Source organism: Carettochelys insculpta, chromosome 6 (genome assembly GCF_033958435.1).
Source record: "Carettochelys insculpta isolate YL-2023 chromosome 6, ASM3395843v1, whole genome shotgun sequence".
In the NCBI taxonomy this organism is placed as follows: Eukaryota; Metazoa; Chordata; order Testudines; family Carettochelyidae; genus Carettochelys; species Carettochelys insculpta.
Genome location: NC_134142.1, coordinates 126,433,252 through 126,451,800, shown reverse-complemented (window position 1 = coordinate 126,451,800; position 18,549 = coordinate 126,433,252). Strand labels below are relative to the sequence as shown.

Genomic DNA, 18,549 nt, shown 5'->3' with positions numbered 1-18,549 from the left:
CCTGACCCACAGCCCCTGCTGCCCCAGGTTTGGGCTCTCCCGCCCTATCTCTCTGCCAGGGCCCCTCCCCCCCAACTGCATGGCCAGCCTTCTTTCCAGTCTCCATTTTCCATTGCTGCTGACCCTGTGCACTCCTGTTCCCAGTGCCAGTGCCCCTGCAACTGACTGTTGTGATCGTCTTCTTGCTGTACAGGACTCTCCGTTACTGTCCCTTTAAGTGCCTCCACCCAGTGCCTGACAGCTGCTCCCCCTCCTCTCTCCCCCCTTTCTCTCTCACAGCCGGCCTCAGAGCCGCTGCCTGGATCCAAGCAGCCGCTGCCTGCCCCCCATCACCCCACTACCATGTGCAGTCCCCTGGGCTGTTCCCCCCTGGGCTGCAGCAACATTGGAGCCCCGCAGCCCCACTGACCCCTTACCCCCCCAATCTGTGTGGGTCCCCCTCCTGCTGCACCCCACCAGAGATGTTTCACGCCTTGGTGGCTGGGGGCATCGTCTTTCCAGGGCTCTTCCTACTGGTCAAGAACAGCCTCAAGCGGCTGCCCTGGCTGCGGTGGGATGAGGCTGATGCAGTCATCATCTCAGCCAGGTACCACCGGATGTAGGGAAAGACTCAGGGGCTGGAGGAGGGATTCAGGGATGCAGGGATGGAGGCAGCAGAGGGAGGAGGGATGGGAGGATGGGGGCAGCGGGACGGAGGGGTGGGGGACGGCGGCAGCGGAGGGAGGAGGGATGCAGCAGTGGGACAGTGGGATCGGGGAAGGAGGCAGCAGAGGGAGGAGGGATGGGGGACAGCAGCAGCAGGACAGGGATGGGGGACGGAGGCAGCGGAGGGAGGAGGGGTGCGGCAGCGGGACGGAGGGATGGGGAAGGAGGCAGAGGAGGGATGGGAGGACGGGGCAGCGGGACAGGGACCGGGGGGAAGGAGGCAGAGGAGGGATGGGAGGACGGGGCAGCGGGACAGGGACGGGGGGATGGGGCAGCGGAGGGAAGAGGGACGGGGCAGCGGGAAAGGGACGGGGGGACGGGGCAGCGGAGGGAAGAGGGACGGGGCAGCGGAGGGAAGAGGGACGGGGCAGCGGGACAGGGACGGGGGGATGGGGCAGCGGAGGGAGGAGGGACGGGGCAGCGGGACAGGGACGGGGGGGATGGGGCAGCGGAGGGAGGAGGGATGGGGGGATGGGGCAGGGGGACAGGGACGGGGGGATGGGGCAGCGGGGGGAGGAGGGATGGGGGGACGGGGCAGGGGGACAAGGAGGGGGGGGATGGGGCAGCGGGGGGAGGAGGGATGGGGGGACGGGGCAGGGGGACAAGGGGGGGGGATGGGGCAGCGGGGGGAGGAGGGATGGGGGGACGGGGCAGGGGGACAAGGACAGGGGGATGGGGCAGCGGAGGGAGGAGGGATGGGGGGACGGGGCAGGGGGACAAGGACGGGGGGGATGGGGCAGCGGAGGGAGGAGGGATGGGGGGGACGGGGCAGGGGGACAAAGAGGGGGGGATGGGGCAGCGGAGGGAGGAGGGATGGGGGGGACAGGGCAGGGGGACAAAGAGGGGGGGATGGGGCAGCGGAGGGAGGAGGGATGGGGGGGACAGGGCAGGGGGACAAAGAGGGGGGGATGGGACAGCGGAGGGAGGAGGGATGGGGGGGACGGGGCAGGGGGACAAAGAGGGGGGGATGGGGCAGCGGAGGGAGGAGGGATGGGGGGACGGGGCAGGGGGACAAAGAGGGGGGGATGGGGCAGCGGAGGGAGGAGGGATGGGGGGGACGGGGCAGGGGGACAAAGAGGGGGGGATGGGGCAGCGGAGGGAGGAGGGATGGGGGGGACGGGGCAGGGGGACAAAGAGGGGGGGATGGGGCAGCGGAGGGAGGAGGGATGGGGGGGACGGGGCAGGGGGACAAGGACAGGGGGATGGGGCAGCGGAGGGAGGAGGGATGGGGGGACGGGGCAGGGGGACAAGGACGGGGGGGATGGGGCAGCGGAGGGAGGAGGGATGGGGGGACGGGGCAGGGGGACAAAGGCGGGGGGGATGGGGCAGCGGGGGGAGGAGGGATGGGGGGGACGGGGCAGGGGGACAAGGACAGGGGGATGGGGCAGCGGAGGGAGGAGGGATGGGGGGGACGGGGCAGGGGGACAAAGGCGGGGGGGATGGGGCAGCGGGGGGAGGAGGGATGGGGGGGACGGGGCAGGGGGACAAGGACAGGGGGATGGGGCAGCGGAGGGAGGAGGGATGGGGGGGACGGGGCAGGGGGACAAAGGCGGGGGGGATGGGGCAGCGGGGGGAGGAGGGATGGGGGGGACGGGGCAGGGGGACAAAGGCGGGGGGGATGGGGCAGCGGGGGGAGGAGGGATGCCACCACGCACAGGCTCATGAGGCAAAGGCTGAGGGCATCTCTTTGTCAGGCCTGGGCCGAGCATGTGTGTGTGCCTGCTGCTCAGCCCAGTGCGGGAGGGACCTGCTCCCCTCTGCTAGGTCTCCACGGTGGGTCAGGCACAGCAGCCAGCAGGGGAGGGGCAGGAGGTCTGGACAGTGAGGGCTCAAGAGCAGCCATCTAGCGGGGGGTGTTGGATGAGGCCAGTCAGGGTTCAAGACCTCAGAGGGGTAACCTGGGGTGCCTGGGGCTGGGACCCATGGAGGGGAGGGGACCCCTGGGAACTGGGACCCCCCCACCTCTGCTCTCTCTTGCACATGGGAAGGGATTTCAGTCAGCCACCGCCGGCTGTTTCCTTTCCCAACCACCCTCGCCAGGCCCCTCTGCACCCCCAACATCCCCGACACAGGTGCGTGGGGCTGGGCAGAGGGTGGGAATGAGGGGCACTGGGGGAGAGGGGAAAGGGGAGATGCTCCCTTTAACCCTGTGCCCCTCCTCTGCAGGCTGGTCTCCTCCATCCAAGCCATCATGGCCTCCGCTGCTGGATACATCATTTTCAGCTCCTGCAAACACATTATCGATGACCAGTGAGTCTGCTCCTCCCCCGGCCCCGGCCTGGCGCCCTTTCCTGGTCAGCGCTGAGCGTGGCTCCCCAGCAGCCTGCCAGCAGGGCACCGTGTAGGCACTGCCTGCCCAGGCTGCGGCCTGCCGGCTCCAACGCCAGCACCCCAGAGGGATGAGACAGAGACTGGCCAGCAGTGCCAGGGCCAAGCGGGCAGCTGAAAGGCCTGGGAGGGGAGTTCTGGCCAAGGGCCTGCAGGAGCACTCTGGGGAGGGCAGGGGCTCCCTCTGCTGCAATCTCCGGGTTAGACCAGCCTGGCTTCTACTAGCGGGGCTGAGGTGGGGCGAGGGAGGGCGTTGGCTGGGGGGAGCTGTCAAGCACTCACAGGTCATGCCCACGCTGGCCGTACGGTCCCCAGGATGCCCCCTCCAAGTGCAACAGGCTCTTCTTGGAAGGCCCCTCTGCCCCCTGGGACTGCCCCTCACAGAGCCACTGGCATGCCTGCATCTGCTGCGCTCCCTCAGGAGCCCCTGCTCTGCACCCACAGGGCCTGGGCCCAAAGGGAGCAGTGCAGCCCTTTGCCCCAGCAAGGAGGGTTGCTGAGCACTGACCCCAGCACAGGACCTCTCTGGCTGTCGGACTAGCCTCCTCGCACCGCACGCCTGAGATGCCCTGTAGCAAGGATCCCAGGGCCCCAACCCACACCCACTGGCCTCCCCCGGCACAGGGGTTGCATTCTGTGATGGTCCCTGCACTAGCCAGCTCCGTCCTCTCCCCTGGCCCACCCGTAACCCCCAGGGACACCGAGTGCCCCCGGCCTGTGACCCTTCCACCCGCCCCATCCCCTGTACCAGCCAACTCCCTTCTCTCCTGTCACACCCGTAACCCGCAGGGACACCCAGTGCCCCCGGCCTGTGACCCTTCTACCCGCCCCATCCTCTGTACCAGCCATATCCCTCCTCTCCTGTCACACCTGTAACCCCCAGGGACACCCAGTGCCCCCCGGCCTGCAACCCTTCCACCCCCCATCCCCTGTACCAGCCAACTCCCTCCTGTCCTGTTACACCTGTAACCCCCAGGGACACCCAGTGCCCCCTGGCCTGTGACCCTTCCACCCGCCCCATCCCCTGTACCAGCCAACTCCCTTCTCTCCTGTCACACCCGTAACCCGCAGGGACACCCAGTGCCCCCGGCCTGTGACCCTTCTACCCGCCCCATCCTCTGTACCAGCCAAATCCCTCCTCTCCTGTCACACCCGTAACCCCCAGGGACACCCAGTGCCCCTGGCCTGTGACCCTTCCACCCACCCCATCCCCTGTACCAGCCAACTCCCTCCTGTCCTGTTACACCTGTAACCCCCAGGGACACTGAGTGCCCCCCCGGCCTGTGACCCTTCCACCCGCCCCATCCCCTGCACCAGCCAACTCCCTCTTCTCCTGTTACACCCGTAACCCCCAGGGACACTCAGTGCCTCCTGACCTGCGACCTTTCCACCCCCCATCCCCTGTACCAGCCAACTCCCTCCTCTCCTGTCACACCTGTAACCCCCAGGGACACCCAGTGCCCCCGGCCTGTGACCCTTCTACCCGCCCCATCCCCTGTACCAACCAACTCCCTCCTCTCCTGTCACACCCGTAACCCCCAGGGACACCGAGTGCCCCCTGGCCTGCAACCCTCCCACCCGCCGCATCCCCTGTACCAACCAACTCCCTCCTCTCCTGTCACACCTGTAACCCCCAGGGACACCCAGTGCCCCCGGCCTGCGACCCTCCCACCCGCCCCATCCCCTGTACCAACCAACTCCCTCCTCTCCTGTCACACCTGTAACCCCCAGGGACACCCAGTGCCCCCAGCCTGCGACCCTCCCACCCGCCCCATCCCCTGTACCAACCAACTCCCTCCTCTCCTGTCACACCTGTAACCCCCAGGGACACCCAGTGCCCCCAGCCTGCGACCCTCCCACCCGCCCCATCCCCTGTACCAACCAACTCCCTCCTCTGCTGTTACGCCCGTAACCCCCAGGGACACTGAGTGCCTCCCAACCTGCGACCCTTCCACTCCCCACATGCCCTCTACCAGCCAACTCCCTCCTCTCCTGTTACACCCGTAACCCCCAGGGACACCCAGTGCCCCCCCCCCCGGCCTGCAACCCTTCCACCTGCCCCATCCCCTGTACCAGCCAACTCTCTCCTCTCCTGTTACACCTGTAACCCCCCAGGGACACTGATTCTCAACCCCCTGACACCAATCCCTGCCCACTCCCAGCTGGGGGTGCTGTGGGGAGGGCAGGGGAGGGAGTGGGGGTAAGGGGAGTGCTCCTGGTTATTCCAGTCCTGGTCTCTCCTGCCACGGGGTGATGTGGGGGGGTGTTTGGGTGCAGTGGGGGGAGCTCCTGGCTAGTGCAGCAGCAATTTCTCTCAGCAGGAGGGCTGTGGAGAGGCACTGGCCACTCCAGTGTGGTAGTCTGCCCTGGCCGTGGTGCTGAAAGGCCTGGAGATTGCCATCGTGGCAGCTGCTTTGGTCTGCCCAGACTCAGGGCTAGAACCCACAGCGTGGTGTGGGAGGGCTGAAGCCAGGACGCCTGGGTTCAATTCCTTACTCTGCCACTGATCTCTGGGGGAGCAGAACAGGTGGGCTGGCATCAGCTTTTCTGGTGCTGGGCAGCAGGATGCCGAGGAGGCTCCAGCCTCCTGTCCCCGCTGCCATCCCCTCCCGGTATCACTGGCCTCTTCACCTTCTTCCCCTGAGCTGAGCTGGTATTATCTCCCAGCTGGCTGGCCTGCCCACGGGGACTACCCTGGGAGCACAGATGGGGCTGCGTGCTAATCCCCTCCAACTGGGGATCAGCTGGCCTGGCAGATGGGAGCACCAGGGGTAAGTAGCTCCATCAGGGCTGGAACAAGGACAGCCCAGCAGCCCTGTGCTGTTCTAGGCCAACTCTGGTGGCTAGCATGTGGGGCAGCAGGAGCAGGGAGCCAGCATTCTTGGGTGCTGTGAATGGGGTGCTCCCCAGGCTGGACTCTTGCAAAGACCCCCCCATACCATCACGCTCCAGCTGACTGTGTGATGAGGGCTGGTTTCCATGGCAGCTGCATTTCTGCATCCCCATAGTGCACCTGAAGCCTGTAGAGCCCAGAACCTCTGGCACAGCCACTTATGGGCCTGAGGTGAGCTGAGAGGAGAGCATCATGGGAAACCTTACTTCTCCCTTCTCCACATTATTTGGCAGGTGTGCTGGGGTTCAGGGTCCCCGCCCGCAGGCAGGAGTGACTCTCTCAGCAGGTAGAACAGGGAGTTTGAGGCGACAGGTACAGCTCAGTGCAAAGGTGTCAGTACAACAGGCAGAGTCAGTCTGTCCAACCTGTTCTGGGGAGGGAGGCCGAGGGAGCCCCCCAAGCCAGGGCCTTGGTTCCCCCCTTTGTTTCACTCTTCTAGCCCAGGCTAACTCCTTTTCCCTCCCCCACACTAACTGCCACCTCATTCAAATCCAGCCAGGCTCCTCCCCGAGGTGTTACCTGCCAGCTGAGGTTACAGCCCCAGGGGGTCACCCCCAGCCTGTGTGAGCCCTCAGCCTGTTGGTGACACGCCCCCCCACCTGATATCACAGCAGCAGAATAGACTGGCCCCACAGCTCTGCCACTGCCCCTCACCTACAGCGTGCAGCCCTTGCTACCCCAGCTGGGCTGATGCCTCTCACTCCCGCTGGACCCAAAACCCTTCGTCCCCTGCAGCATCCAGGACTGCAGCTTTGGCATTGGGCCTGATCAGCTCACAGTGCCATGCAGGGGTGGTGGATGGGCTGGAGGCCAAGCAGGGATGGAGGGACAGTACTCGGGACCTCCCTAGCAGGGGCTGCGGGTTGGGAGTGAGGGGCACTGGCGAGGTTGGGGGTGATGCTGCTGTGGGTTCAGTTGCGGCTGTCCCGGGCTGGGGGCACAGGCGCCTGGCTGTGGCTGTGGATGGGGGAAGCTGTGTCCCTGTGACCTTGCCGCAGCTGTTGCCAATCAATACTCCATTGATCCTACACCAGTCCCTACCCACCAGGCTCCTCTGCCTGCTGGCTCTGCACTCCACAGGCTCCTCTCCCACCTGGGGCCAGGCCTGAGTCCCCATGGCCAGTTCTGGCCTCCCCCTGCTATCTGGGGGAGCAGGTCACAAGCCCCACCCTCTGCCTTTTCTGTGTGGGGTCTCCCTTTCCTGGGGCTGCAGCTGCCCTCCCCCCTTCCCTGGCACCCCACCTGCCCCCACCTCTTTCCCTGGAACCTCCGGCAGCCCGCACCTCTTCCACTGGGCCCTTCACAGCCCCAGCTCTTCCCCTGCCAGGCATCCCACCCCTGTTTATCACTGAGGTATTGAGTGCCCAGCTGCAGCCATCTGTGGCTTTCCACCAGCATGGCAAATAGGAGGTTTATTAGTGAGCCACGACCCAGCACAGAACCCACCTCAGCCAAGGACCCTGAACAGTGAGTACCTCCAGTCGGGGGAGGGGGGCCTCCTGGCCTTTCCTCGCCCTCCCCAGACTGCCCCACTCCCAGCAGCCCTCAGCCAGCCCTTCCTCCAGGGCCATGCCCAGGGAAGCTGAAAGTTACTACAGGCTAGTATCGGAGGGGTAGCCGTGTTAGTCTGGATCTGTAGAGCAACGAAGGGTCCTGTGGCACCTTATAGACTAACAGAAAAGTTTAGAGCATGAGCTTTCGGGAGTTAACTCACTTCTTCAGATGCTGGAAGAAGCATCTGAAGAAGTGAGTTAACTCACGAAAGCTCATGCTCTAAACTTTTCTGTTAGTCTATAAGGTGCCACAGGACCCTTCGTTGCTCTACAGGCTAGTGGAGCTCACAAGCAACATGGCCAGGGGAATGAGCCCCTCCAGCTAATCACATTGTCCTCCTGATTCTTGCCTCTGTCCCCTCCTCCTAGCACTGTCAGCAGGGTCCCGTCACCCCACATCTTCCCCTGCCCTGCCCTGCCTCTGTCCCCTTCTCTCAGCACTACCAGCCGGGCTCCCCTGCCCCACACCTTCCTCTGCACTGCCCCTCACCCCCTCTGTATTGAAGGCAGGGGGGGCGTGTGTGTGAGTGGCTTGCATGTGGTGTGGAATTCCTGCTGGTTGTAACCTTGGCGATCAGGCCTGACCATTTGTAACCTAGGCTACCAGGTAGCACCTTTGCTGTCCCAGGCAGCAGAGGAGAGAAGTGGCGCCTGCGTGGGGTGAGGCTGGAGGCTGGTGAGGAACAAACCAGGCAGGATCTCCAGGCCTGGGCGGTCCCTCGGGGGGATCTCCTCCCCCACCAATGTGGGTCTGACAGACCACTTCTGGATGCTGTGCTGACAAGTCTGTACCGTGCTGTGTCCCCGTCACCTAATGAACCTTCTCCACCTGCTGAGAGAGAGTTGCTCCTGGCTGCGGATGAGGTACAGAGCTTCGGCACCCTGATCCCCATTACATCTGGTGACAGTGGTGGGATCTACTGCACCCCATGGATGGAATATCCGACAGTAAGTGACTGAGGCACAGCTGAAAGTGGGGCCAGCAAGGTCCAGGTGTGCTGAGGGTCAGCGAGGTGCAGTTCCCAGATCCAGAGGGTCCTTCCATGCATAGCAGCAATGGCAATGGTGTTATTGGCTCCTTACAACGGACATTGTCCGCTTGTGCAGAGAGAGAAGTTCCCTAGAGGCAGATCCACCAAAGCCCAGCTCATTGTCCAGCCAGAAGAGAAGGAGCACTCCTTAGAGTCGGGCCAGACCCCACAGGGAGCTTCCAGACAGGCCCTGCGGAGACTCCAGACTACTGCCCAGCTGAGGCTCAGGAAGGGACGGATAACAGCCAGATAAACCCCAGAGCTGCTGGGATCCACATGGCCAGTGGCAGCTCCTTCCTGCTCAGCACCTCCCCTGTGGAGCTGAAGCATCTGGAAATTGAACTGGTGGAGGACCGGGAAAAGCAGAAGCAACATGAGTGTGCAAGGCAGAACTGTGGGCTAAAGAAGCTCCTGCAGTGGTGAGTCGAACTGGGGACGGGGGCCCGGGCTGCATGGAACCCCCGTTTAAGGAGGGGGAGGACATAGATGTTTTCCTCACTGCCTTTGAGAAGGCCTGAGTCATGCAGGAGGTTGATCCCGCAGACTGGCGGCTGTATCTCCCCCACTTGCTGGATCCCAAGTGATGGAAAGTTACAAGCCGGGGATTATGAGCTATCCAAAGGGCCCTGCTACGCCAGCTCATGCTGAACCCCGACTAGTATCGGAAAAAGTTCTGGAGTGCACAGAGAGCCCCTGAGGAGACGTACCGAGAGCTGGTGCAGCAGCCGGAGCAGTACACCTACAAGTGGGCAGATGGGGCGGGGGGCCCAGACCAGAGAGGAAGCAGTTGATCTGCTGGTGCCGGAGCAGCTGTATGAGCTGTATCCATGTGCTAGCCTCAGCTTGGGAGGAGTTGGAGCCACAGGCCGGCTCTTGGGGGGCAGCAGAGGCACAGAGCTTGGATTACAAGGTTGGGGCAGGGCTGCCTCTGCGGAGCAAGTGCCTTTATACCCTTCAAGTTGGATGGGAGGAAGGTCATGGGGTTCTGGGACATGGGCGTGGATGTGATGCTGGCCCAGCCCAGGGTGGTGGCAACAGACTGGATGATGCCCAACTCCCACCTTACTGTGATGGGAATAGACAGGACCTATTTCAAGATTCCTGTAGCCAGGGTGCACCTAAAATGGGGGCACAAGGAGGGCCCCAAGGAGAGGGGCGTGCACCATTATTTGCCTGCTGATGTACTAATGGAGGGTGACCTGGAACACTGACCAGCTGAATGTCCTTGGGCCCAGGTCTTGACCTCCAGCCAAAGTAAAAGAGCTTCCCAGGTCCGGGGTGAGGATTCCCAGCTGGAGCCACAGGGGCCAACCTTGGGAGACAGGGAGCCCCCCAAGAGGTGGTCCTGGATCCAGACAGGGAGGGGGAATTGGTTCCCATCCCTTCCCCAGCCATGGAATTGCAGAGATCCCTCCTTGCAGAAGCTGAGAGAACTGGCCAGCCTCAGACTCACCCCCACCACTGGGGGAGGGCTGCAGGGAGAAATTCCTGTGGGAGATGGGATACCCGTACCGGGAATAAGTTCAAACAGGCAAAGTGGAGCTGTGGGGAGAGGCGGGTCCAGAGGCAACTGGTGGTTCCCCAAAAGTGCTGCTTCAGTCTGCTGTACCTGGCCCAGGACATCCCGCTCCCAGGACACCAGAGGATCCAGCGCACCAGGAAGAGGCTGTTAGAAATTTTTCTGGCTGGGAATCTTTGCAGCCATCAATCACTATTGCCAGTCTTGTGACCCCTACCAGAGAATGGGAAAGACCCAGGACAAGGGGAAAGCCGCCCTGAGGCCACTGCCCGTCATAGAGGAGCCTTTCCGGAAAGTGGCCATGGACATAGTGGGGCCCTGCAGTAAGGTGACCTGTTCTGGGAAGAAATACATCCTGGTGGTGGTAGACTTTGCCACTCACTACCCAGAAGCAGTGGCCCTGACTTCTATCAAGACTGATGCTGTGGCAGATGAACTGCTGTCCATCATCAGCAGGGTGGGTTTCCCCAAGGAGGTCCTCAGCTTCATGTCAGCCCTGCTGTAAAGCTTGTGAGAAAAGTGTGTGATCCAGCATCCCTGGGCCACAGCCTACCACCCTCAGACCAATGGGCTGGTGAAGAGGTACAATGGGACCCGAAGCAGATGCTGAGAACCTTTATGAACCAGCACCCACGAGACTGGGACAAGTACTTACCCCTCCTGCTCTTCCCCTGCAAGGGAAGTTCCCCAGGAATCCACAGGGATTTCCCTTTTTGAGGTGCTGTACAGGAGCCCGTGGACTTGCTGAGAGTCAAGTGGGAGGGAAAGGCCTCTCCAGAAGGGGAGTCGGTGGTGGAGTATGTATTGGTCTTCCAAGAAAAGCTTGCCAAGCTCATCAGCCTGGCCAGGGAGAACCTGTCCAGGGCCCAAAGGAAGCAAAAGGTCTGGTATGACCATAACGCCCAGGCCCGAGCCTATGCCACCGGGGACCAAGTGATGGTTCTTGTACCCATGCGACGGAACAAGTTGCAAGCTGCCTGGGATGGCCCCTTCAAGGTCATCAAACAGATAAATGAGGTGAACTATGTGGTGGAACTGTTGAACTGGGCTCACAGCCACTGGGACTATCATGTGAGCATGATGAAACCTTACTGGGACAGGGAGAACTTGGTGCTGGCCATGTGCAGGCATCGGGAGGGGCAGGGGGATGATCCCTTGGTGAATCTGCTCACAGGGACTGGAGCCGGCTCCTTGCTGGAGTCTGTTCCCCTCTCGGACCAGCTGACCCCTGCCCAGCAGATGGAGACCAGGGAGGTGCGTTCACACTGAGGGCTGTTCTCTGATCAGCCAGGACTCACTCACTCGCCTGTCCACCAAGTGGAGACAGACGCCCGCACTCCGATAAAGTGTGCGCTGTTCAGAGCCATGGGGAAAACAGCCCAGGACATAGAATGGAATGTCCAAGACATACTGGCTCTGGGGTTGATCCAGCGTCCTCCAGCCCCTGGGCCTCTCCCATGGTGCTGGTCCCCAAAAGGGATGGATGATCTGGTTTTGTGTGGACTCGCAAGTTCAATGCCATCACTGTGTAGGATGTCTACCCCATGCCCAGTCCTGACAAGCTGGGGGGAGCCTGCTACCTCACCACCATGGACCTCTCCAAGGGGTACTGGCAAGTGCCATTGGAGCAAGATGCTCAAATCAAGTTTCATCACCTGTGTGAGGCTCTGAGATCCTGGTCCTGACTTTTGGCCTTAAGGGGGAACCTGCCACCTTACAGTGCCAGACAGACAAGCTGCTAAGGGGGTGGAAGGTTTTGCCTTGGCTCACATAGATGACATTTGCATCTTCAGCCAGACGTGGGAGGACCATGTGTCCCAGGTCCGCCAGGTGCTGGACCGACTCCAGAAGGCCGGGCTGACTATCAAGGCAGGGAAGTGCAAGGTGGGAATGGCTGAGGTGACCTACCTGGGGCACAAGGTGGGCAGTGGCTGCTTAAAGCCAGAGCCAGCTAAAGTGGAGGCTGTCAGAGATTGGCCCACACCCCAGACTAAGAAGCAGGTCCAGGCCTCTGTTGGGCTTGCGGGGTATTGCTGGAGGTTTGTGCTCCACTTTAGCTCCATCGCAGCCCTTGTCATGGAGCTGTGTGAGAAAGGGAAGCCAGATGAGGTGATCTGGACCGAGCAGTGCCAAGAGGCCCTCTGTGGGCTAGATGGAGCCCTGGGCAGGGCCCCAGTGCTGGCAAACTCAGATTTTGAGAAGCTCTTCCTAGTGTTCACCGATGCCTCAGACGTGGGGCTGGGGGCGGTGCCAATGCAGGTGAATGACAAGGGGGAGAAACACCCCGTCGTGTACCTGAGTAAGAAGCTGCTGCCCGGGAGCAGAACTACGCGGCCATAGAGAAGGAATGCCTGGCCATGGGGTGGGCGCTGGGGAAGCTGCAGCCGTACCTGTTTGGACGGCGTTTCACCGTGTACACCGATCACTCACCCCTGACCTGGCTGCATCACATGAAAGGGGCCAACGCCAAGCTCCTGCGGTGGAGTCTGCTGCTGCAGGACTACGACATGGAGGTGGTCCATGTGAAGGGGAACAACAACACCACAGCCGATGCCCTGTCACGCAGGGAGGGCCCCGAACTGCCCCAGGTCACTGGCTAAGTGACCCCGCTCAGCTCAGTCTGGAAAGGGGGAGAGATGTGGAGTGAAGTCTGGGAGGGCAAAATTCCTGCTGGCTGTGACCTGGGCCTGGCCAACACAGAGAGACGGAGGGAGCGGTGGAGCCTAGATGGTTTTTGAAGTCGAGGCTGTAGCAGTTAGCGTGGGGGAGTCTGGAGAGGACCAAAGCAGGCAGGGCCCGGGCAGGATGTCCAGGACTGGGGTTCCCTCAGGGGATCTGCTCCCCGCAGCATGGGTCAGATGGGGCACTTCTGGTTACTGTGCTGACAAGTCTGTACCACGCTGCATCCCTGTCACCTGGTAAACCTTCTCCACCTGCTGAGAGTCACTCCTGGGTGCAGACCTTGGGCACCCCGAACCCTACTACACACTTGCCAGTAAGGCCCCTTGTCTTCCCCTGCACTGCCAGCAGGGCCCTGCTCCCTTTTCCCAGCACAGCCCCACACCTTTGCCTGCCCAGTGTTGCAGCACTAACCCTTGTCTTCCCCCAGGCACTGGCTGACTGGGGCCTACACGCAGTTTGCAGTGCCCTACTTCATCTACGACATCTATGCCATGTTCCTGTGCCACTGGCAGAAGTACCGGGTGAAGGGGCATGAGGGGGCTGGGCCCCACTCACTGCGCACTGTCACCCACACCTACTTGCACAAGGAACTCCTCATGATTGTGCACCACCTGTGCATGGTGCTGGTGTGCTTCCCCATCTCTGTGGTGAGTGGCCCCAGTACCCCCCCAGGCAGCACCACCTCTGCCGGGTGCTTGTGCGTGTCCCCATCTCTGTGGTGAGCAGCCCCGATACCCCCAGGCAGCACCGCCTCTGCCGGGTGCTTGTGCGTGTCCCCATCTCTGTGGTGAGCAGCCCCGATACCCCCAGGCAGCACCGCCTCTGCCGGGTGCTTGTGCGCATCCCCATCTCTGTGGTGAGCAGCCCCGATACCCCCAGGCAGCACCGCCTCTGCCGGGTGCTTGTGCGTGTCCCCATCTCTGTGGTGAGCAGCCCCGATACCCCCAGGCAGCACCGCCTCTGCCGGGTGCTTGTGCGTGTCCCCATCTCTGTGGTGAGCAGCCCCGATACCCCCAGGCAGCACCGCCTCTGCCGGGTGCTTGTGCGTGTCCCCATCTCTGTGGTGAGCAGCCCCGATACCCCCAGGCAGCACCGCCTCTGCTGGGTGCTTGTGCGCGTCCCCATGTCTGTGGTGAGCAGCCCCAAAACCCATGTGGGCTGCAGGAAGGGCAGAGTGGCTGGCGAGTAGGGGTCCCTCCCAAGCTGGTAGGGGAGGCAGGGGGGCTGTTTCCCCCAAGCTTCCCCTCACCCCTCTCTCTCCCCAGCTGTGGCGCCAGGGGAAAGGTGACTTCTTCCTGGGCTGCATGCTGATGGCCGAGCTGAGCACCCCCTTCGTCTGCCTGGGCAAGGTGCTCATCCTGGTGAGTGCTGCAGGGCGGGGTGCTGCCAGTGGGTGTTGGGGAGGGCTGGGGATGAGATGGGGCCTGCACAGCAACTGGGCGGGTGGGAGGGGCGGGGCCTGGACACCTGGGTCCCGCCCCCAGCCAGCGCCTCCCCTCTCTCCGCAGTACAAGCGGCAGCACACCCTGCTGCACAAGGTGAACGGGCTGCTCATGCTGGTGACGTTCTTCTGCTGCCGCATCCTGCTCTTCCCCTACATGTACTGGGCCTACGGGCGCCACGCCGGGCTGCCCCTGCACCACGTGCCCCTCGCCATCCCGCTGGCCTACAACCTGGGCGCCGCCCTGCTCCTGGCACCGCAGCTCTACTGGTTCGGTCTCATCTGCCGTGGGGCCCTCCGCCTCTTCCGCCGTGCCCAGCCTGAGCACGCGCCAGTGGCTGCCCTGCACAATGGGCATGGCCCTGGGGAGCAGGCGCAAGACTGACCCCCCGCCCTGTGCAGCAGGCACTGGTCCGGGGCCTGGACTGACCCGCCTGCCCTGTGGGCGGAGCCCCGGGGCCCAGACTGACCCCCTCCCCTGTGGGCGGAGCCCTGGGGCCCAGACTGACCCCCTGCCCTGTGGGCGGAGCCCTGTGGACTGGACTGACCTGTGGGCACAGCCCCTGGGTCTGGACTGACCCCTGTCAGCCCCCCGTCTGGACTGATCCACCCACCCTGCACAGCGGGCAGGGCCCCGGGGGCTGGACTGAGAGGCCCCCTGCTCTGCACAGTGGGCCCAGCTGAGCCACCCCCTGCATGAGGGGCCTGGGCCCAGGACACTGACCTGAGACCCCCCTGCATGAGGGGCCTGGCCCCACGGGTGGGCACGCAGGGCTGAACTGACCCCTGGTGCCAGTGCCCAGAGCCCCTGCTTCTATCGTATGTATCTCCTTCCTAGGGGTAGGCCCAGGGCTCTCCCTGTCATTTTGGGGCTGCTGTAGCAGGGCAGGGACCCACTGGTGACTGGCACCCCCCACAGCTCAGGGCTGTCATATGTGGACAGCGGTGTGCAGAGGCCCCAGTACTGGGGGATGAAAGACTGTGTTGGGAGGTGGGGGGCTCAGCCTGGCCTCAGGGGACACCTGGGGATGTCAAGGGGCTGCCCCCAGTAGGGTTGAATTCCTGCCTCAGTAGCAGGGGCCCAGGTCAACTCCACCAGCAGACAGGGTTTGGGTGGGCTGGGGGACCCCTGCACTGCTCTCCCCCGTAGCAATAACCAGGCAGCGGTTAGGCAACTGACACTCCAGAAACTGCAGGACCTGCCCCACAGCTACTCGGGCAGGATGTACATAGTGGGGTGGGGGATTTATATGCTGGGGGCTGCAAAGCATTAAACGAGCCTTGCTCTCATGCTAACACTGCCAGCAGGGTGTGATTATTATCATCCCCCCCAACAGCCCACACTGCCACTGGCAGGGTGTGATTATTATCATCCCCCCCAACAGCCCACACTGCCACTGGCAGGGTGTGATTATTACCCCCCATCCATCCAACAGCCAGCACCACCGCCAGCAGAATGTGACTATTACCCTCCATCCCCCCAACAGCCAGCACCGCCGCTGTCAGGGTGTGACTATTACCCCCCATCCCCCCAACAGCCAGTACCACCGCCGGCAGGGTGTGACTGTTACCCTCCATCCCCCCAACAGCCAGTACCGCCGCCGGCAGAGTGTGACTATTACCCCCCATCCCCCCAACAGCCAGTACCGCCGCTGTCAGGGTGTGACTATTACCCTCCATCCCCCCAACAGCCAGTACCCGCCGCCGGCAGAGTGTGACTATTACCCTCCATCCCCCCAACAGCCAGTACCGCCGCTGTCAGGGTGTGACTATTACCCTCCATCCCCCCAACAGCCAGTACCGCTGCTGTCAGGATGTGACTATTACCCTCCATCCCCCCAACAGCCAGTACCCGCCGCCGGCAGAGTGTGACTATTACCCTCCATCCCCCCAACAGCCGGCACCGCCGCCGGCAGAGTGTGACTATTACCCTCCATCCCCCCAACAGCCAGCACCGCCGCCGGCAGGGTGTGACTATTACCCTCCATCCCCCCAACAGCCAGCACCGCCGCTGTCAGGGTGTGACTATTACCCTCCATCCCCCCAACAGCCAGTACCGCCGCTGTCAGGGTGTGACTATTACCCTCCATCCCCCCAACAGCCAGTACCGCCGCCGGCAGAGTGTGACTATTACCCTCCATCCCCCCAACAGCCAGCACCGCCGCCGGCAGGGTGTGACTATTACCCTCCATCCCCCCAACAGCCAGCACCGCCGCTGTCAGGGTGTGACTATTACCCTCCATCCCCCCAACAGCCAGTACCGCCGCCGGCAGAGTGTGACTATTACCCCCCATCCCCCCAACAGCCAGCACCACCGCCGGCAGAGTGTGACTGTTACCCTCCATCCCCCCAACAGCCAGTACCGCCGCCGGCAGAGTGTGACTATTACCCTCCATCCCCCCAACAGCCAGCACCGCCGCCGGCAGGGTGTGACTATTACCCTCCATCCCCCCAACAGCCAGCACCGCCGCTGTCAGGGTGTGACTGTTACCCTCCATCCCCCCAACAGCCAGTACCCGCCACCGGCAGGGTGTGACTGTTACCCTCCATCCCCCCAACAGCCAGTACCGCCACCAGCAGGGTGTGACTATTACCCTCCATCCCCCCAACAGCCAGCACCGCCGCTGTCAGGGTGTGACTATTACCCTCCATCCCCCCAACAGCCAGTACCGCCGCCGGCAGAGTGTGACTATTACCCCCCCTCCCCCCAACAGCCAGTACCACCACCGGCAGGGTGTGACTATTACCCTCCATCCCCCCAACAGCCAGCACCGCCGCCGGCAGAGTGTGACTATTACCCCCCATCCCCCCAACAGCCAGTACCACCACCGGCAGGGTGTGACTATTACCCTCCATCCCCCCAACAGCCAGCACCGCCGCTGTCAGGGTGTGACTATTACCCCCCATCCCCCCAACAGCCAGCACTGCCACCGGCAGGGTGTGACTATTACCCCCCATCCCCCCAACAGCCAGCACCGCCACCGGCAGGGTGTGACTGTTACCCTCCATCCCCCCAACAGCCAGCACCGCCGCCGGCAGAGTGTGACGATTACCCCCCATCCCCCGAACAGCCAGCACCACCACTGGCAGGGTGTGACTGTTACCCTCCATCCCCCCAACAGCCAGCACCGCCGCCGGCAGAGTGTAACTATTACCCCCCATCAGCCAGCACTGACGCCAGCAGGGTGTGACTATTACCCCCATCCCCCCAACAGCCCGAACCGCCGCCAGCAGGGTGTGACTATTACCTCCCTACACCTGGTATCTGAGGTGTCAGTGAACACCATGAAGGTGTTCAGGACAGTCAAAACCAAAAGGGATTGTGAAGAACTACAAAAAGATCTCAGCAAACTGAGTGATTGGGCAGCAAAATGGCAAATTAAATTTAATGTGGGTAAGTGTCAGGTAATGCATGTTGGAAAAAATAACCCAAATTACACGTACTACATGATGGGGTCAAATTTAGCTACGACAGATCAGGAAAGGGATCTTGGAGTTATAGTGGGTAGTTCTCTGAAGACATCCACGCAGTGTGCAGCGGCAGTCAGTAAAGCAAATAGGATGTTAGGAATAATTGAAAAAGGGATCGATAATAAGACAAAAGATATCATACTTCCCCTATATAAAACTATGGTACGCCCACATCTTGAGTACTGCGTGCAGATGTGGTCTCCTCACCTCAAAAAAGATATATTGGCATTAGAAAAGGTTCAGAAAAGGGCGACTAAGATGATTAGGGGCTTGGAACGGGTCCCATATGGGGAGAGGCTAGAGAGACTGGGACTTTTCAGTTTGGAAAAGAGGCGATTGAGGGGCGATATGATAGAGGTATATAAAATCATGAATGGTGTGGAGAAAGTGAATATAGAAAAATTATTTACCTTTTCCCATAATACAAGAACTAGGGGACACCAAATGAAATTGATGGGTAGTAGGTTCAAAACTAATAAAAGGAAATTTTTCTTCACACAGCGCACAGTCAACCTGTGGAACTCCTTGCCCGAGGAGGCTGTGAAGGCCAGGACTCTATTAGGGTTTAAAAAAGAGCTTGATAAATTTTTGCAGGTTAGGTCCATAAATGGCTATTAGCCAGGGGTAAAGTATGGTGCCCCTAGCCTTCAGAACAAGGGCAGGAGATGGATGGCAGGAGATAAATCACTTGATCATTGTCTTCTGTTCTCCTTCTCTGGGGCACCTGGCATTGGCCGCCGTCGGCAGATGGGATGCTGGGCTGGATGGACCTTTGGTCTGACCCAGTATGGCCGTTCTTATGTTCTTATGTTCTTAAGTGTTTGTCAAACACTAGGTTTGCCAGCACTGGGCCCCTTCCCAGAGGCTCCCTCAGTGCACAGAGGGCCTCCTGGTACTGCTGGGTCCAGACCACCTTGTCAGGCTTG

The 18,549-nt window shown here is 62.0% G+C and overlaps 1 protein-coding gene across 1 annotated transcript; it reads left to right on the top strand.

The window, feature by feature from the left end:
• The first annotated feature begins 317 nt into the window (after positions 1-317).
• TLCD3B (TLC domain containing 3B) lies at positions 318-15,236 on the top strand. The gene is made up of 5 exons (XM_074998444.1): positions 318-586; positions 2,872-2,955; positions 13,139-13,358; positions 13,977-14,072; positions 14,220-15,236. Exons 1-5 carry the CDS (start codon positions 462-464, stop codon positions 14,535-14,537), a joined length of 843 nt encoding a protein of 280 aa, XP_074854545.1. The 5' UTR covers positions 318-461; the 3' UTR covers positions 14,538-15,236.
• Positions 15,237-18,549: the final 3,313 nt, after the last annotated feature.

Coding starts and splice junctions, on each gene's coding strand:
- TLCD3B (XM_074998444.1), top strand. CDS start 462: ATGTTTCACGCCTTGGTGGCTGGGGGCATCGTCTTTCCAGGGCTCTTC. Junction 2,956..13,138: donor AAACACATTATCGATGACCA/GTGAGTCTGCTC, acceptor GTCTTCCCCCAG/GCACTGGCTGACTGGGGCCT. Junction 14,073..14,219: donor TGGGCAAGGTGCTCATCCTG/GTGAGTGCTGCA, acceptor CTCTCTCCGCAG/TACAAGCGGCAGCACACCCT.